General features: G+C 47.1%; 1 protein-coding gene across 2 annotated transcripts; it reads left to right on the top strand.

Annotated features, from left to right (window-relative positions):
* The first annotated feature begins 202 nt into the window (after nt 1-202).
* On the top strand, nt 203-15,257 carry LOC130198161 (leucine-rich repeat-containing protein 24-like). 2 transcript variants are annotated; one of them, XM_056421277.1, is made up of 5 exons: nt 203-473; nt 10,348-10,568; nt 11,297-11,575; nt 12,174-12,342; nt 12,710-15,257. In XM_056421277.1, exons 2-5 carry the CDS (start codon nt 10,407-10,409, stop codon nt 13,954-13,956), a joined length of 1,857 nt encoding a protein of 618 aa, XP_056277252.1. In that variant the 5' UTR covers nt 203-473; nt 10,348-10,406; the 3' UTR covers nt 13,957-15,257. The 2 variants fall into 2 exon arrangements, with proteins under 2 accessions (XP_056277252.1, XP_056277253.1); XM_056421278.1 differs by lacking the exon at nt 203-473 and having other exon boundaries at nt 10,291-10,568.
* The last annotated feature ends 230 nt before the right edge of the window (nt 15,258-15,487 follow it).

Below are 15,487 nucleotides of genomic sequence, written 5' to 3'. Positions count from 1 at the left end.
TCTCTCTCATTCGCCGAGAGAAAGCGAGAGGGGGAGGGAGTCAAGTCAGCCAGGGATCATTAGAGGAGTGGGTCACTGTTGGAAAACAGTCGTTGAGGGAGGAGGCAGGAGGCAGGAAACAAGGACAGAAAGAGGGTTCTGTGAGGAAAGGAATCAAAGCCGCACAACATAATCAGAGGAGGGAGGTAAAGAGTCTCGAGCGACCACCATCGTCGGCGGACATGCGAGCGGCTCCCTCCGGTTCTCAGCATCCACCGGCCGAGCTCCGCTGCCCTGCAGCCACGAGCGCGTGAGGCAAACAATGCGCCGGCTGCGGTGATTTGAAGTGGGATTCGTCTTTTCTTCTTCTTCTTTTCTTTCTTTTTCTTTTCTCTTTTTCTCTGTTTTGTTGTTGTTTGATTGCTCTTTCAAGTCGCTCCGAGCAAAGTGTGGGGCACTGCTCCGGAGATCCAGATCCACGCGCCGGGTACACGGTAGGTCGCATGTGTTGTGGGTGTGCGCTCTGGGACAGTAACACAGCTTTATTTTAATGTTTGATTTTTTCTTAATGTAGACATAATTCGATACACTTAAATACCCTTCAATGTCCTGAAGGTTTTTTGTGTTTCCTATTTATATGTCTCATATATTATATAACTGTGTGCCGTGGACTTTGGGAGATTGGAGTGTGAGAGTGGAGCAAGAAATCAGAATATGGATTATATATCGTGCTAATAGGAACGTCATTATTTATTATTGAAGGCACACAAACCCCACATATTCGCCCCGGTAGCCCCCTCCCTTGTTATGTCATGTTATGTGTTGAGAGTAAAGTACATTATATGATATTGGTCAGCAGCAGTCACGATAAATCCTAAATGTAAGGCTACCCTTGTCTTGAATAGGGTGGACAAAATATTAGAAACGCCTCTTGAGTATAATACAAAACAATAGAAACAGCTGAAACTACGGACCCTTAATTTAGGATCACTGCTGCAGACTATATCTCCCCAGTGTAAACTCCTTTAATTATAAAAAGCTTTCTTAAAGCTATAGTCACAAACAATCTCATGCAGCCCATAATACTATGTATAGCTCATGATTTTCAGACGTAATCCGAAATGTCTAAATCCAGTTATCAGTTTATTATTGAGGTTGTCATAAAAGATGATGTACTAAACATTATTATATTGAAGTGTTTTTTAATTATATGTTTCATACTCATTTACATATGTGTGGGGAAAGAACAATTTAAACACCTTTTCATGTCTTCAGAGCAAAGAGTAGACTTCAGAGCAGCAGCATTGCATCAGACTGCACACGTGTGCCTCATAGTGGCAGCTGAGTGTGTTTCTGTTTGTTATGTAATAGTAAACAATTCAACACTCAAGTACCAGCATCAAGCCCAATCCAAACCTCGCTGAATCAACACACAAACAAAACCTGAACATTGCAGCCATCTTGATTCATGGCAGGTCTGTTTCAGGCTGCACTGGTGTTGGAGAGGCGTACGATGGATTGATTCTACTTTACATCCCATAATGTAAACTTCCTAGACCTGATGTCGCTTTTTTTCCAATTGGTCTCGCTGTTTGTCTCCTGAATAGCCATTTCACGAAGGTACCAGCAGCAGAGTGCTCTGTTAGTTGAGATGTGGTACAGTCGCCTCCATCATGTCGCAGCTCCACGGCAATAAAAACAACCGTCTTGGTCTTCGAATATATTTCAGAGACAAACTGTGAGCCACCTCGCTTGCAGAGCCACTGCGTATTCACATCACACGGGGATGTTAAAGTGACACTGTTGTGATGGGACGAAAATTAAGCATAATACGATCAGTGCTGAGCACAGCACACACACACACACACACACACACTCCAGGAATCTGCTGCCAGGAATATATTGCAGGGGCAGCATAGGAGATGCCAGGAAGAACATGGCGTCAGGTCACCGCTAGCTTCCTGGTGCAGACTATCTGTGTTTTTTAAAATTCTGACTTCCGAGTCCCCCGGTTAATTGCTATTCCACACACAAAGTGGCGTGGGGCCAAACGGCGGGCCCCTAGATAGGACCTTGTTTGTTGCATCTCCGAGGACGGGGGTGTCTGTTTCACGCGGACAGATCCGTACGGACAAGTTCGTGAGTTTCTTTCGCCTGAAACGAGCGCTCCTCTGTCATCGGCTTGACTGTCTGTCAGACAATGACAACTGGAATCTCTCTCTCGGCTGTAATTGTATTGCACCTCCAATTTCTGGTCTGAGTTGAGAACGATACGGGCAGACGGCAAAGATCATGCTGGAATCCGAAAATGCACGGGCAAAAAAATAAACTGATTACTTTTATATTTTCATTATTTCCCCTCTTGTCTGGCGGACGATAACCACGATGTATAAACTGCCGGAGGGCTATCCGACATACGCCTGATGTCCATCACGCCTAGTTGGCAGATGCTGTCACTTTCGAGGTGGCAAAAAATGTATGAAGATCTTCTGCAAACACCACCCCATATTCGCAATATTACCGAAATTCAATAAAGCGGGTAGATTAGCCGCTGTTATCGAAGCGTTGGAAAACAGCCTTTTCATTTTTTGGGACAAACCTACATGTGCGAACGGTTTTTATTGCAGCTTGAGTCACTCAACTGCCATAAAAATTAATAATATTTATAATCAGAATCACCCATCTGGAACATCGAGGGAGAAAAGCAATAATGCAAGGGCTGAAAAGAAAAACCCCAAAACCCCTAGAACACAACTGGGTCTCCTACCTAAAGGGAATTGTTCTGCTTCTCAGTAGAGGACGATGTCACTCCCCTACATCCGTCTGATCGCATCCATCCATCACCACGCGCAGCTACTGAGCAGCAGTCCGACGTGTTTGTGTCCACTTCCCTGCATTTCCTCTCTCACTGCTGCAGGAGAGTGGGCGATCAGAAGTGGGAGAAGCAGACGGGTCGATTGGGAACGCAGCTTAAGAAATGTAAAAAAATAAAATAAAAATAAAACCAATTATTCTGCTCCGGTGTGAATCCGCTCACTCGTGAATTAAAGTGTGACAGATGAAGCTGCCGAGAGTGGAATTGCTCTGATCGATTGCATCAACCGACCTGAATGGATAGATTGGACACCGCCGAAAAGAGAGGGAGAGAGAAGAATTGGCATTTGAAAAAAGGGGGAGACGCAAGATAAAACAGGGAGGACACAGTGTCAGGTTCACGCCGACATTCATTTGAAACGCGGAGAGAGAGCAGGAAGCGCTGACAGCGGGAGCATATTTTTCAAAAGGCGACAGGAAATTGTCTCCTAAATGCCTGAATACAGCGAGCGACAATGACGCACACGCTCCGACCGCGGTTCACGTCTCATTCGCCGTAATTGGGTTTTCAGGAAAAGCAATAAATCACTTTCTTTAAAGTCATAGTTTGACATTTTAAGAAACGGGGTTGTTTTGGTTTCTCGCCAACGTTCCAGCGTTCATATGGCTGTACAGTAGATGTGACGCAACAGGCGCCGCCGCGTATAGCTTAGCTTAGCATTAAGGTGCGTTCACACCAAAAGCGAAACAATTTTTTCGCGTGACCGAATCCCATGAAAAGTCAACGTACAGACGCGTATGGCTGCGATAGACGCGGTATTTTTCCGGCCAGCGCGTTTGGGGCGACGCGTTTGGGGCGACGCGATGTGGGCGACGCGTTTTCATCGGCGCAGTTTTCGCCCGGAGTTGAAATATTTCAACTTTGAGGCGGTCATCTCGCAACTCTGGCCAATCAGCTCTTGAGTTCCGCTCTCGTTGCGCTGGAAGCGGAAGTCTTTCAGACGTAACAGTAACTTCATCGGTGAAAGTGACCGAGCTGAGTGAGCCTACGGGTGATGTCATGAACCCAATCACGAGGGCATTAGTGTGTGGGACGTCCACAACTAATATAAAGCAGAACTAGTGGTTAGTTATTGTGGTGGATGAAGGAGATGATAACGGTCTTTACGGAGACCAGACACGGAGATAAGCCCCGCCCCTCGCGGAGTGTCTCGACGCTTATGGCCTGAACACGGTGAATGGTCGAGCGCGTTTTGGGCGACGCGAAAAATAGTTTCGCTTTTGGTGTGAACGCACCTTTAGGCCGAAACGTTGCCTCTCTGGAGTCTCCGCTGGGAGACAACAAGGCTCCAGGAAGTCACTCTGAATCTGCGATGTGAGAGTTGACATTTTTACCGAAACATTTGTTAATTAGGGGTCAGGACAGCTGTTTCCCCAATCCTGGCCTCATATCCAACAGGCACCTGGCTGTGGCTGACATAAGAGTGATAGTGACCTTCTTCCGAACTCTCATCATGGAAGTGAATGAGCATCGAAATGCCACACAATTAATTTCGATCGTTGGGGTTATCAGCTCACACGGTACAGAAAACAGGCAGAGAGGCCTGTTCCAGCCAAAAAAATGAAGGTGGCGTGAAAGTGCCAAAACAAATATCTGTTGTCCAAACGGCAACAAGAGGCTGGTTCAATCCCCAAAGTCCTCCAGGTTAAAATACCTGACTTTAATAAACATGTTTACAGCCCGGGGCAACAAAACAAAAAGCAGGTTTGGTCTCGTACATTATTTACCGTGTACATGATATTATGCACAAACGCAGGCCTGAGCTCTCCGAGTGACAGGCCATCACGCAAGTGACTTTTTTTCGTCCCGGCATCGGAGCTCTGCGGCGCGCGAGATGGAGATCGGAGTCGTGTTAACGCGACACGTAGAAACAGAATGACATGCTGCTGGTTAGAGACGACCAACAACAGACGGATTGGAAGCTCATTCTGCGCATGCGTTAAATGCGTTAAAAAAACAAAACTAATTAATCCTGTAATTTAATTAACTGAGTTAACGCGTTATTTTTCACAGCACTAATTATTATATACATCGCTACAAAATGGCAAACTTACGAAGTAGCGTGAAGTATAGATTGTACAAAAGTAATAAAAAGTGCAAAAGTTATTACTTTTGTACTTTTTCATTACTTTTGTACTTTTTTGTACTTTTTCTTTATAAAAAGTACAAAAAAGAACAAAAGTAATAAAAGTACAAAAGTAATGAATAATTACAAAAAATTACAAAAGTAATAAAAAGTACAACAGTAATAAAAAGTACAAAAGTAATAAAAACAGAAAAGTAAGAAAAGGTGTAAAAGTAAGAAAAAAAAGACAGAAAAAAGTTATTACAAGTAATAGAGTAAGAAAAAGTAAGTAAGAAAAAGAAGGAAAAAAAGTAAGAAAGTAGCGATACTATTAAAAAACAAATGCAGTGACTTACCATGTAATTTAGTTAATCTTGCTACATCTGGTCACAGTCAGGAGAAAAGGGGAAAAGACAGATCTGGCACATCTTTAAAGGGTAGTCTCCAATTAAACACATTTATTTAGCGTTGATATGCACACCATCTAACCTAAATAAATATAATACAAATATATGCATTCCTACATTTTGTGTTACACACATTAAATATAAATATCTTAATGTTTGTAATTCATTTAATTTAAAGTATGAAACCATATTTAAATGTGTCACCTCTAAGAAGGGCTTGATATGTTTTTTCGTGTGTACGTAACTACGCAAAGTGTAAGCATGTCACATGTACTACGTTACGTGTGTAACCTACGTACTTATTTTAAAATAATTATACGTCCTAATGTGGACGATCGTAAACAGAGACGTTTATAAACGATGACATTGACGCCCGAGTTCGCTCCTTGATTGATCCGTGACGTGTCCTTCCCTGATTCGTCCCGATCACATGACTGAGCGACAGTTTGATCTTCAGATTCAGATTCAGATTCAATTCTTGTTGTCGGTCCAAGCAAAGAAATCCCTTGATCCCTTTTTTCTTCGCCATTGCTGTTCTTCCTCTAATTTCTGCAACTAAACCGATTGCGGCGTGTAGAAAATCTGCCTCCTGTTTACACCGCCACACCCATAGTGTACATGAACAGTCGCGTGATATGCGTTGCAGTGACTACGGAGATCATTTAGGAAACGATGCCGAAACGCCGTATTCGTGTGGATGTAGCCTCATGCTGCCTTCACACCAAACGCAAATAATTTCTTTCAACGCGAGTAGATCGCATACAAAGTCAATGCAAATATGCTAATTGGCAGTAACGTACATTTTGCGAATCCCGCGAATGCCGTTTTTGCGCAAATTGCAGAAATCGTTCAATTTGCCTCAGTTGCCTCATGCCTGTGACGCTGTGTCGTGAAAGTCTATCAGCGTTGAGATCCTGGCACCAGTCCGAGCCAACAGGAAGTGGCATCCAGACGCAGTTTCCCGGATAAGACGGTGAAACTCACCGAGCTGTGTGCGGCGACGGGTGATGTTATGACCCCAGGCGCGTTGGCGTGGGACTTCCACAACACAAAGCAGGAATAGTGGTTATTTTTTCCATGGTGAAAGACAGAAATGATAACTGTTTCCATGGAGATAAGCCACTCATCCTCTCTAGCGCGTCTCGCGCAAATAAAGCGAATGACGCAAATAATCACGAATTGTTCGCTTCGCTTTTGGATGTGAACGCAGCATTAGACCGTGACCACTTTAGAAACGCTTAAAAACTGCCTCCAAACAAAAAGCTGTGTTCATGCATCACAAAACAACTGAAATATTTATGAGGCACAGAGAAATATATTAATTTTGGAGAAGCATCAACTCAACAATACAAACTCTCCACATCCTCAACCCTAAAGACTGAATAGAGATATTTTCCAATGACTCCAAATCAATATAACATCTCCGTGTCTGCGTTGCCGATTTAGTCATGCAGAAAAAGAAGATCATCACAAGGTCAAGAGAGGTTTACAATCTCTCTTTAAGCTCGGAGCCCTCCCTGGACAGTGGTCGCGTAAAAGTGAATCTTGTGTGGAAAATGAATATCGAATATGTGCGGCTGTAAAGTTACCACGGTGCTTTTTACCTCTCAATTATCGGTCGCAAAATCAATCAGAGTTCTCCAACGCGAAGACGTGTTGACCCTCGATGGGCGGCGTGAGGTAACGGGTCTCTAGACGAGATGGCATCGGCACCGACTCACATCCGGGTCTCTGGGTTGCAGTTTAACATCGATAACCTTGAGAGGCTGTTTGTCCCCCCTCCTTTTCTTCGCGCTAGCCGTCTCACATCGCCAACAACAGTCTCGGACCTCGCCGCAGTTTATCACGTGAACTCGAGCGAAGATGTATCGAGTTCTTGTCCGCGCACGGAGACGCGCGTGCGTGAGGGGCTTTTAGGCTCCGCTGGGAGACGTGGATGCTGCTGCCGCCGCTGCTCAGAGATCCTGCTGGATGAAGCCTGACAGTGAGACACACACACACACACACACACGAGTGCACACTCATGCAAGCAATACAAGCGTATATCAATTCAATGTGTTTCCTCTTCAACACACACACTCCCAAATCCCCCCCTCGACACCTCGCCAAACAAAAAACTCAAACAAACAAAAAATATCAATGCGTGCGGATTCCAGCTGGACAGAGCAGCAGAATAAAGAAATCAATGCAGGCGTATTAACTCAGCAGAGCTTCCTTCACTCACCGCTGGCACACAACCCTATGTGCATATCTGTGTGTGTTTGTGTGTGTGTGTGCATCGCTCAAAGTCAGCGTGTTGCTCTTGGTTCGGTGCCACGGTGTTCTCGGCCTCGGTCTATTTGTGGACAAAAGGAGGCTCTGAGGCCGGTGATGTAGCACCTGTCAGTCAGAGCGGAAGGACAAGGGGGCGAGGGGGAAAGGGAATGAGGTCAGGGAGGGAGGAGGGGGTGAACATATAGTGGGAATGGTGGAAGGCTTTGAGAAGAGGAGGAGAGACGGGGGGGGGGATTCACGAGGTTTGGAAAGATAATTTACATTTGAGCTTGGGGTCATTGCATATCTGCTGTTCCCCGTCACGATGGAGGGGTTGCCATAACAACGGGATGAGGCCGACCGACCTGCACATCCGGCGGCCGCAGCGCGCGGGGAAGGTGAACTTTGCCCTGCAGCACACTCCTGACTGTCAGCTGCACCTCCGACACGTCGACACCCTGCAGCCTCACTTTTCAAACACTTAAAAAAAATTAAAAAAAGAGAGATAGATAGAGAACATCTTGCGGTGATTGTGTTGTTTTGGTGCCGTGAAAAGAAACGAGGAGGGAGACCATTGTGATTTAACACACGCCCGAGAAAAACAAACAAGCAGACAGAAAAACAAACAAAGTTTCCTCTGGAATCCGGTGCGACACCTACTGTGCGCGGTGCCGCGGCTGTGCCGGTGCACGTCTGGAGGCAAACGCTGAGCAGGCAGTTTGTGTGATGAGACGAGGACCCGCATCGACCGTGAGCTGCAAGCCCATCGATGCGCGCATCGTGTACGCTCTAATCATCCTATTCACACATGTGTACACCGCCAATATAGATATTATGTAGCTGACCTCGTTTTGGTTTCTACCGGTGAACAAAGCAGCCCCCCCCCCTTCCGCCCATTCCCCCTTTATGAAACAGGCTACTCAATGCCGAGAGCGGCTTAGTTTATAACGAGCATCTGATTGTGCAGACTACGCGTGTTCCCCAGAGGATTATCCCGACACACCCAAATGAACAAATTGACATTTTCCCACTGAAACAACCCTCTCAACATCAGCCTGACGAAAGATGTGGATTCGAGATCCGGGGATGGGGGGGAGGAGGGGGTGAACTGAATATGAAATAAGCCAAGCAGATACTGTAATGAGTACAAATTGCAGTCAGCAACTTGTACTCAGTAAAAATTTTGTATTTTTGTGTCATGTCTTCTCCTTTGCTTCCCTGAAAAGACACTTTCATAGCGAGTCCATGTTTCAAGGTCGTCCCACCGCGAGACGTATAACTAAAACTCAATGACATGCGGCCTTGTTCAAAATTCAACTTGTTGTGCCCGCGCCTTAAAGTACTCCATCTCTCTCCACGCTGGTTTGGAGAGCTCCCGGGAGGAAATTGCATCCTTGTTAATAAGTGTTTGCTAAAACAGTTTATTGGGTCACATTGTATTAATCTGTCTGGCTATATCCTCAAACATACATTATTAAAATGTTTAAAAAGAAAATTCCAGTTCATATACTGGTTTTTGCTTACCGACGGTGACGACATCCGCCGCTGAAGACGCGCGGCCCCGGTGCACGGAGAGAGTACATGACTGGTCGGGGATTAAAACGCTCCAAATGAGACGCGCTATCAATCTGACGGGGCGGTGCAAACTGAATATTTATCACTCGCTAAGTATTTCCTCTCTTTCATCACTCATCTGTAATGAGATCTGCGCGCATTATAATAATTAATACCAGACAAGCTCCAGAATCACACCAAGCGAGATGTAAACGCGATCAAGGATCTGTCTGGGTGACTGCAATCATGAGCAAACTATAATTTATGTATTATTATTATTCAGTCAGACGGGATATATGGGAAACACGCGGCCGCGTGCGCATGGATGATTTGTATACGTGAGACTTTAGATCGGATCATATGAGTGTATATACGTCATCATGCTTCTCCACTGGATGGAGATGGTCTCCAGAAGTATAGGCGGGCGGCTCAGCAAAGCAACAATAAATCCACCTGCTGTCAGCAGAGTGACATTTCAACGTGTCTGTTATCAATAAAAAAAATCATTGTATTGTTATTATCTCCGTCCCATCCCGCAGTATCTTCTTGACGCAATCTTCTGCCGATGAACTATTGTGATCGCTGCCGGGCTGCATGGGCCGTGGCTGTCCGCCACGAACTGTGCAGCGGAACAATGAAATCCCTTCCGGGCTGTATAGAAATAGGGGGGGGGGGGGAGTTGCTCACTGATGGATTTGCTATCAAAGGAAGATATTGCTGTGAGGTGCAGCAAGCAGCCGACGCTGATGGGGTTTCTTTTGGATCAGATTATTGGGCTAGTTGCCACTTGTGGGTGTTTTTACTTTTTGATAAAGTAAATGTGCTTTCTGAGATTACGGGGTGGGTCACATTCATAAAACAAAAAAGAATGAAACGGAGTGTGTGTGTGTGTGTGTGTGGTGGTGGGGGGGGGGGGGCATATACGCATTAACAAGACAACCGAGAAGTCCCCGAGGCATCTTCTTCTCTCTCTTTTTTTAAAATCACATCTTTAATTAATTGAAGCCCATAATAGAAGCTGACGCAATTCCACAGAATAGACCGAGTTGAAAGGGAGCCAGGCGGCGATGAGGAGATACTCTTACGCTCCAGTGCTTTATATTCTTCAACAGCCATCTGCCATCGATCTTTTGCTTCGCCGTGAAAGACAAATAAATGCTTTTGTTGATGTAACTTGCTTCACGTCTCTCCCCTCTCTCGCCTTCTCTCTTCAGGTTTTCTTTTTTTCCGGGAGGGGCGGGTGGTCTGAAGGTCTCCCGTTGAAGAACCCGCCATGGTCCTCCTGCGGCTCTCCCGGCTCGTCCTCGCGGTCGCGGCCCTCGTCCCTCGTCCATCCGCCGGATGCCCCTCCGGCTGCCGCTGCTACAGCCTCACGGTGGAGTGCGGCTCTCTGGGGATCAAAGAAATCCCCCAGGGCGTCCCCTCCGTCACAGAGGTCAGTCGGCACACTCTGCGACAAGTCCGGGGCCACTAGCTGTCACCCTCCCCTTCTCCCGCATCAGCGGTTTCTTGTAGCTGACTTCCTCTCTCGTCCATTCTTATTACCCTGAAATGATTGTGGTTAATCAATTCTCCGTGACCCTCTTTGATGTAAGCCCGGGGGAGGGGCCGCGCTGTTGGCTGCGTAATTGTTCATTCTCGCGAAGAAAGTTACTTTGGCACACCCTCTTGATCATCTGTTCAGAAGATGTTCAACACTAAAACGTCTTTTCCTCTTCCTCCTCACATAAAAAAACATCACTGCAGGCCATGAATATTAATGAAATGCATGTCCCGCATAAATTGTGCCATTAACCCCAATCAGCGGGTTCGGTCTCGTCGATCATACGTCACCTCGTGGCCGCCGTTTGCTTCTTCCGATAGCCATGCATTAGGGGCTGGGGGGTCGTCAGAGTCCTTATTACCACCATCCTGAACCGGCTCATTCCACCTTGTGTGTATTGCCCACATTAACTTATCTCCGGAGCTCTGCACAGCCCAGTGGGAGCTCCGTTGGTAATGCGATCTCCCCTCATGGTTAATACATTGTTCTACTCAGTGAGCACATCACGGTAACAACTACACTTCCTCCTGCGAAACAAAGACGGCAATTCAAACACATCCCCTCCCGTGTGTCTCTAATGTCATCAGCTAATTTGATTCCACCCTGCCTCCCCGCTGCAGACCATCTTCCTCCAGGACAACGCTGTCGTGCAGATCCGTCTTCAGGACCTGACTCGCCTCGACAGCCTCCATTACCTCTACCTTCAGAACAACAGCATATCGGCGCTGGAGCCCGGGGCGTTCCTCAGCCAGGGGCAGCTGCTGGAGCTGGCCCTCAACGGCAACCTCATCCACCTGGTCACCGCGGACATGTTTCGGGGTCTGGAGCACCTGCGGATCCTGTACCTCGCCGGGAACCAGATCACCCGAGTGCAGGACCACACCTTCAGGGGACTGCAGGTTGGAGAGCTGAGTGAAAGGGATGAAGGGATGGAGGCATTGGCGTTAACTTGGTTGCTCACCAACCACGGTGGCTAGTGGCCTTCCAAGGTTACTGGAAGCCACATAGCATGTCAATAGCTTGCGTTTTATTCGATTAAAGTTGGCTACGGTGTGCTACAATTTAATTGAATTAGATTTACAACTTTTTTAAATGGAAACAACCACTGTGTTGTGGCTATTACGGTTTTATTACACACCATTGCCAAAGTCTACCCCCATTTGTCAAGCAGTGTATGGATGTATAAATGTCTTGACAGCAATGTTTGATTTTCAATTTATTTAAATCTTTACAAAAAACTTTAACCCTAAACCTTTTAGGTGAAAGGGAAAAAAGCTTTAGCTTTTGCCAGCAAAGCTAAAGCTTTTCCAATAGGGGAAGCATTTTTACGGATTATAATGACGTGTGCAACTGTAAATCCAATTCGCGACAACATGTGGGGCTAATCCCTTCCATACCGGAGCACACTCTGTATCGAGTCAGGAGGAAATTGAGTCATCCTGTCTCTGACATTTCATTTTCTCCTCCCTGCTGTCTTTTTTTGTTTGCCATCTGCAGCGTCTGCAGGAACTCCACCTGCAGGAGAACAGCATCGAGCTGCTGGCGGACGAAGCTCTGTCGGGCTTGTCCTCCCTGGCCCTGCTGGACCTCAGCAGGAATCACCTCCGCACCCTGGGAGCCTCGTCCCTCACACCACTCGTGAGCCTGCAGGTGCTCCGTGTCACAGGTAGGCGGCGCGAGATCTCGCTGTAGAATGACTTAATCCACCAAAAATGAATTTTATGTAACTTTATGTGCCTTGGAAAAGTCCAGCACCTAGTTTACATTATCGTAGAAGCTAAATCTATTTAGTTTACCAAACAATGTACCTTCAAGGAGCTTTGGAGCTTTCCTATCCTATGGTCTTCGTTAGCAGTTAGGGTTTGCTCAGTTTTCCTGGACTTGTCGATTTCTAAATGTTCTGAACACTTTAAGGGATTCTCTGCTACTTGGGCTTAAAAGCCGAAGGTTCGGTTGATTCTTGACATTGGAAACAGCCGTTGACACGACCATCTCCTCGGTTGACCTTCTCTTCTTCCATTCCTCACCTCCAGAGAACCCATGGCGCTGTGATTGTGCCGTGGGCTGGCTGAGAACTTGGATCAGCGAGGGCGGCCAGCGCCTGTTGAGCTCTGCCGAACAGCGCCGGCTGATGTGCTCCGAACCGCCTCGCCTCTCCCACCTCAGCCTGGTGGAGGTGGCTCCCAACAGCCTGGTCTGCATCCCCCCCGTGGTGCAGCTCGAGCCCAGCCACCTGACCGTGCGACTAGGGGAGAGCCTCCGGGTGTCCTGCCAGGCGTCGGGATACCCTCAGCCTCAGGTGACCTGGAGGAAAGCCTCCCACGGCAAGGCCCAGTTGTCGCCTCGAGGCCTGGTGCAAGAGCTGGGACCCGACGGCGAGCTCTTCAGGCCCGGAGCTGGAGGAGTGGTGACGGCCCTGCCCAGCAGTGCCGGGATCAAGGTCGGGGGCGCCGGAGGAATCCAGGCACTTGTGCGTGGGACCGAGGAGGGCGGCGAGAGGGACAGCTTCGACCCGGACATGGGCAGCGGCATGCTCTTCCTCAGCAACGTGACCGTCGCGCACGCCGGCCGCTACGAGTGCGAAGCCTGGAACCCCGGCGGCGTGGCCAGGGTTACCTTTCACCTGGCCGTCAACATGTCCTCTTCGTCGTACTCGTCCCAGTTCTGGCCTCGTTTGAACATGCACTCCTTCGCTCCCTCCTCGTCCAACTCCTTCGACCAGCCGGAGGTTCTGGATGTGAGCCAGGAGCTGCTCTACGAACAGGACAGCATGGACTTCTACGCTCTCGGTCCCGCCACGCAGACCGCCATCGCGGTCGGCATCTCCCTGCTGGCGCTAACCGCCGTCCTCCTCTTGATTATGATCTACACTCGTCACCAGCGGTACCGCAAGGAAGAAGGCGGCTCCTACTGCACCAGCAAGGAAGAGAGCATCCTCTACGTGAACGACTACTCCGACGGGCCCACCACCTTCGCACAGCTGGAGGAGTACCGCGACGACCGCGGCCACGAGATGTACGTGCTCAACCGCACCAAGCCCGTCGTGGGCTCCGCTTCGTCCAGGTGTCCCATGATGAGTGGGTTCGTCCAGCAGAAGGGTATGACGGAGGCCCTCCTGGACCACGAGATGGTGCAGACACTGACCAGATCAGGGGGACTGGGGCTTCGCAGAAACCCGGCAGACGGAGGCGAGGGACCCCTCACAACAGACCCAGAAGAGCTCTTCCTCAGTCAGAGTCTCCTCTTCGGATCGCAGGTGGCCTACGAGATCCACTGTTAAAGGGTTTTAAGTGAGAGAAATGTGCTGGTGGACTTAATTAAAGACAGTGGAGGAAATCACCTTGGTGCAACGATTCGAAGCATTCGATTATTATTTTGTCTTCAATAAAGCATTAGTTAGTGGATGCTGGGAGGGAAACCTGGATCACAACAAGTCTCTCGGAGATTGATTGTAAGACATTAAGATGGGTCAGAGGGATAACGGTGATAACTAGGGATAATTAACAGCAGCACCATACATCTCTGTCTCCACGTCTAGACTTTAAAGAGAATTAAGAGGGGCTAACTTTATCAAAAATGGTTTGTATGACAGTTCATCTAACTCCTCACAGCGGACGCTGAGACGGTGCAGCACATAGTGGCAATTAACCGTAGGGATTCAAACAGTGAGTCATGTTTTGGACTTTTTCTTGTTTTGTCTGTGTTTGTCGGTGTTTTGTGTAAATATAACGAAGCTCATTTTCACTGTGAAGTACAGCTGTCTCGTGGACCCTGTTGCAGATGCCATTCGAATTTTAGCGAAAAAACAATCCTCTTACTGGAACTACATCGTCATTACCCATATGTGTGAGTGGGCGTGGGTGGGAGGATTCGTTTAAATAGGTTATTTTTGTATTGCAGCAATTTTTTTTCCTTTCTTTTTTTCTCCATTTCCACCACAGCATTGTTTTCCTTGATTTTAACATGTGTTCTTTTTTCTACCTTTTTGTTGGAACAAACAAAGGAATCAACATTTCTCTATTGTTTGAAATGGAATCTTTGGTGGAATTAATCCGTCTGTAACAACCGTTCCAGTGTGAATAGAATACTGTACATTTTGTCTTCAGTTTCTTCTTAATAAAAATGTATTTTAAAAGAACTGGTGCTCCGTTTCTTACCAGTCGGCCGGTCTCTCTAACACAGCTGTTCTCATGATTCTGCAGCCAAACTGTACTTACAAAAAAGCCTATTGCTTTTCTCCCTCTTCTTATTCTTGCACTCAACCCATGACATGAAGCAGATGAGAGTGAAAGATGTGTTTTAGACTGTGGCTTTCGGTCACCGTGCCGGGTCCATGGTTCATAAACTCTAAACTCATTACCTCTGCTGCCAAGCACTGGGGCCTCAGTTGTGCCTTCAGAGCTACTCGTGGACGATAGGGGGGATGCTTTTGTCAATGTTTTTTTAAATGCCAGATTTGTGCTGTATGCCAAGACCTCGAGCCATATTGATTCTCATTCAAACATGTCAGTATTCTTTGAAAAGGACTTCCATTTTCTTGTAACAACTGTATTAAATGCCATGGTTATTTCATAAGAACTCAATAAAAAAGGGACTGAAGGGCATGTTCCACATTAAAAGAAAGTACTTCATTAATAATATTGTCACAGGCACTGTACCGCAATGCCAGTATATTAAGTGGAGTAAAATGCTCCACTTTCCACTTTCCATTTGCAATTTCTATCATTTTGACAGACCTATGTCATGAATATTAATGCAGCGGTAATATATTGCAATCATTTGCTGTAGAATCCAGGTGAGCATAGAGGAAT

This window comes from Pseudoliparis swirei, chromosome 8, assembly GCF_029220125.1.
Source record: "Pseudoliparis swirei isolate HS2019 ecotype Mariana Trench chromosome 8, NWPU_hadal_v1, whole genome shotgun sequence".
In the NCBI taxonomy this organism is placed as follows: Eukaryota; Metazoa; Chordata; class Actinopteri; order Perciformes; family Liparidae; genus Pseudoliparis; species Pseudoliparis swirei.
The sequence above is the reverse complement of the archived record's forward strand: the minus strand, read 5'-3'. Positions and strand labels throughout refer to the sequence as shown.

Bases quoted from the DNA above. Each gene is read 5' to 3' on its own strand.
- LOC130198161 (XM_056421277.1), top strand. From the start codon at position 10,407: ATGGTCCTCCTGCGGCTCTCCCGGCTCGTCCTCGCGGTCGCGGCCCTC. The intron at 11,576-12,173 runs GTTGGAGAGCTG...TGCCATCTGCAG, and splicing joins ACACCTTCAGGGGACTGCAG to CGTCTGCAGGAACTCCACCT. The intron at 12,343-12,709 runs GTAGGCGGCGCG...CCTCACCTCCAG, and splicing joins GCAGGTGCTCCGTGTCACAG to AGAACCCATGGCGCTGTGAT.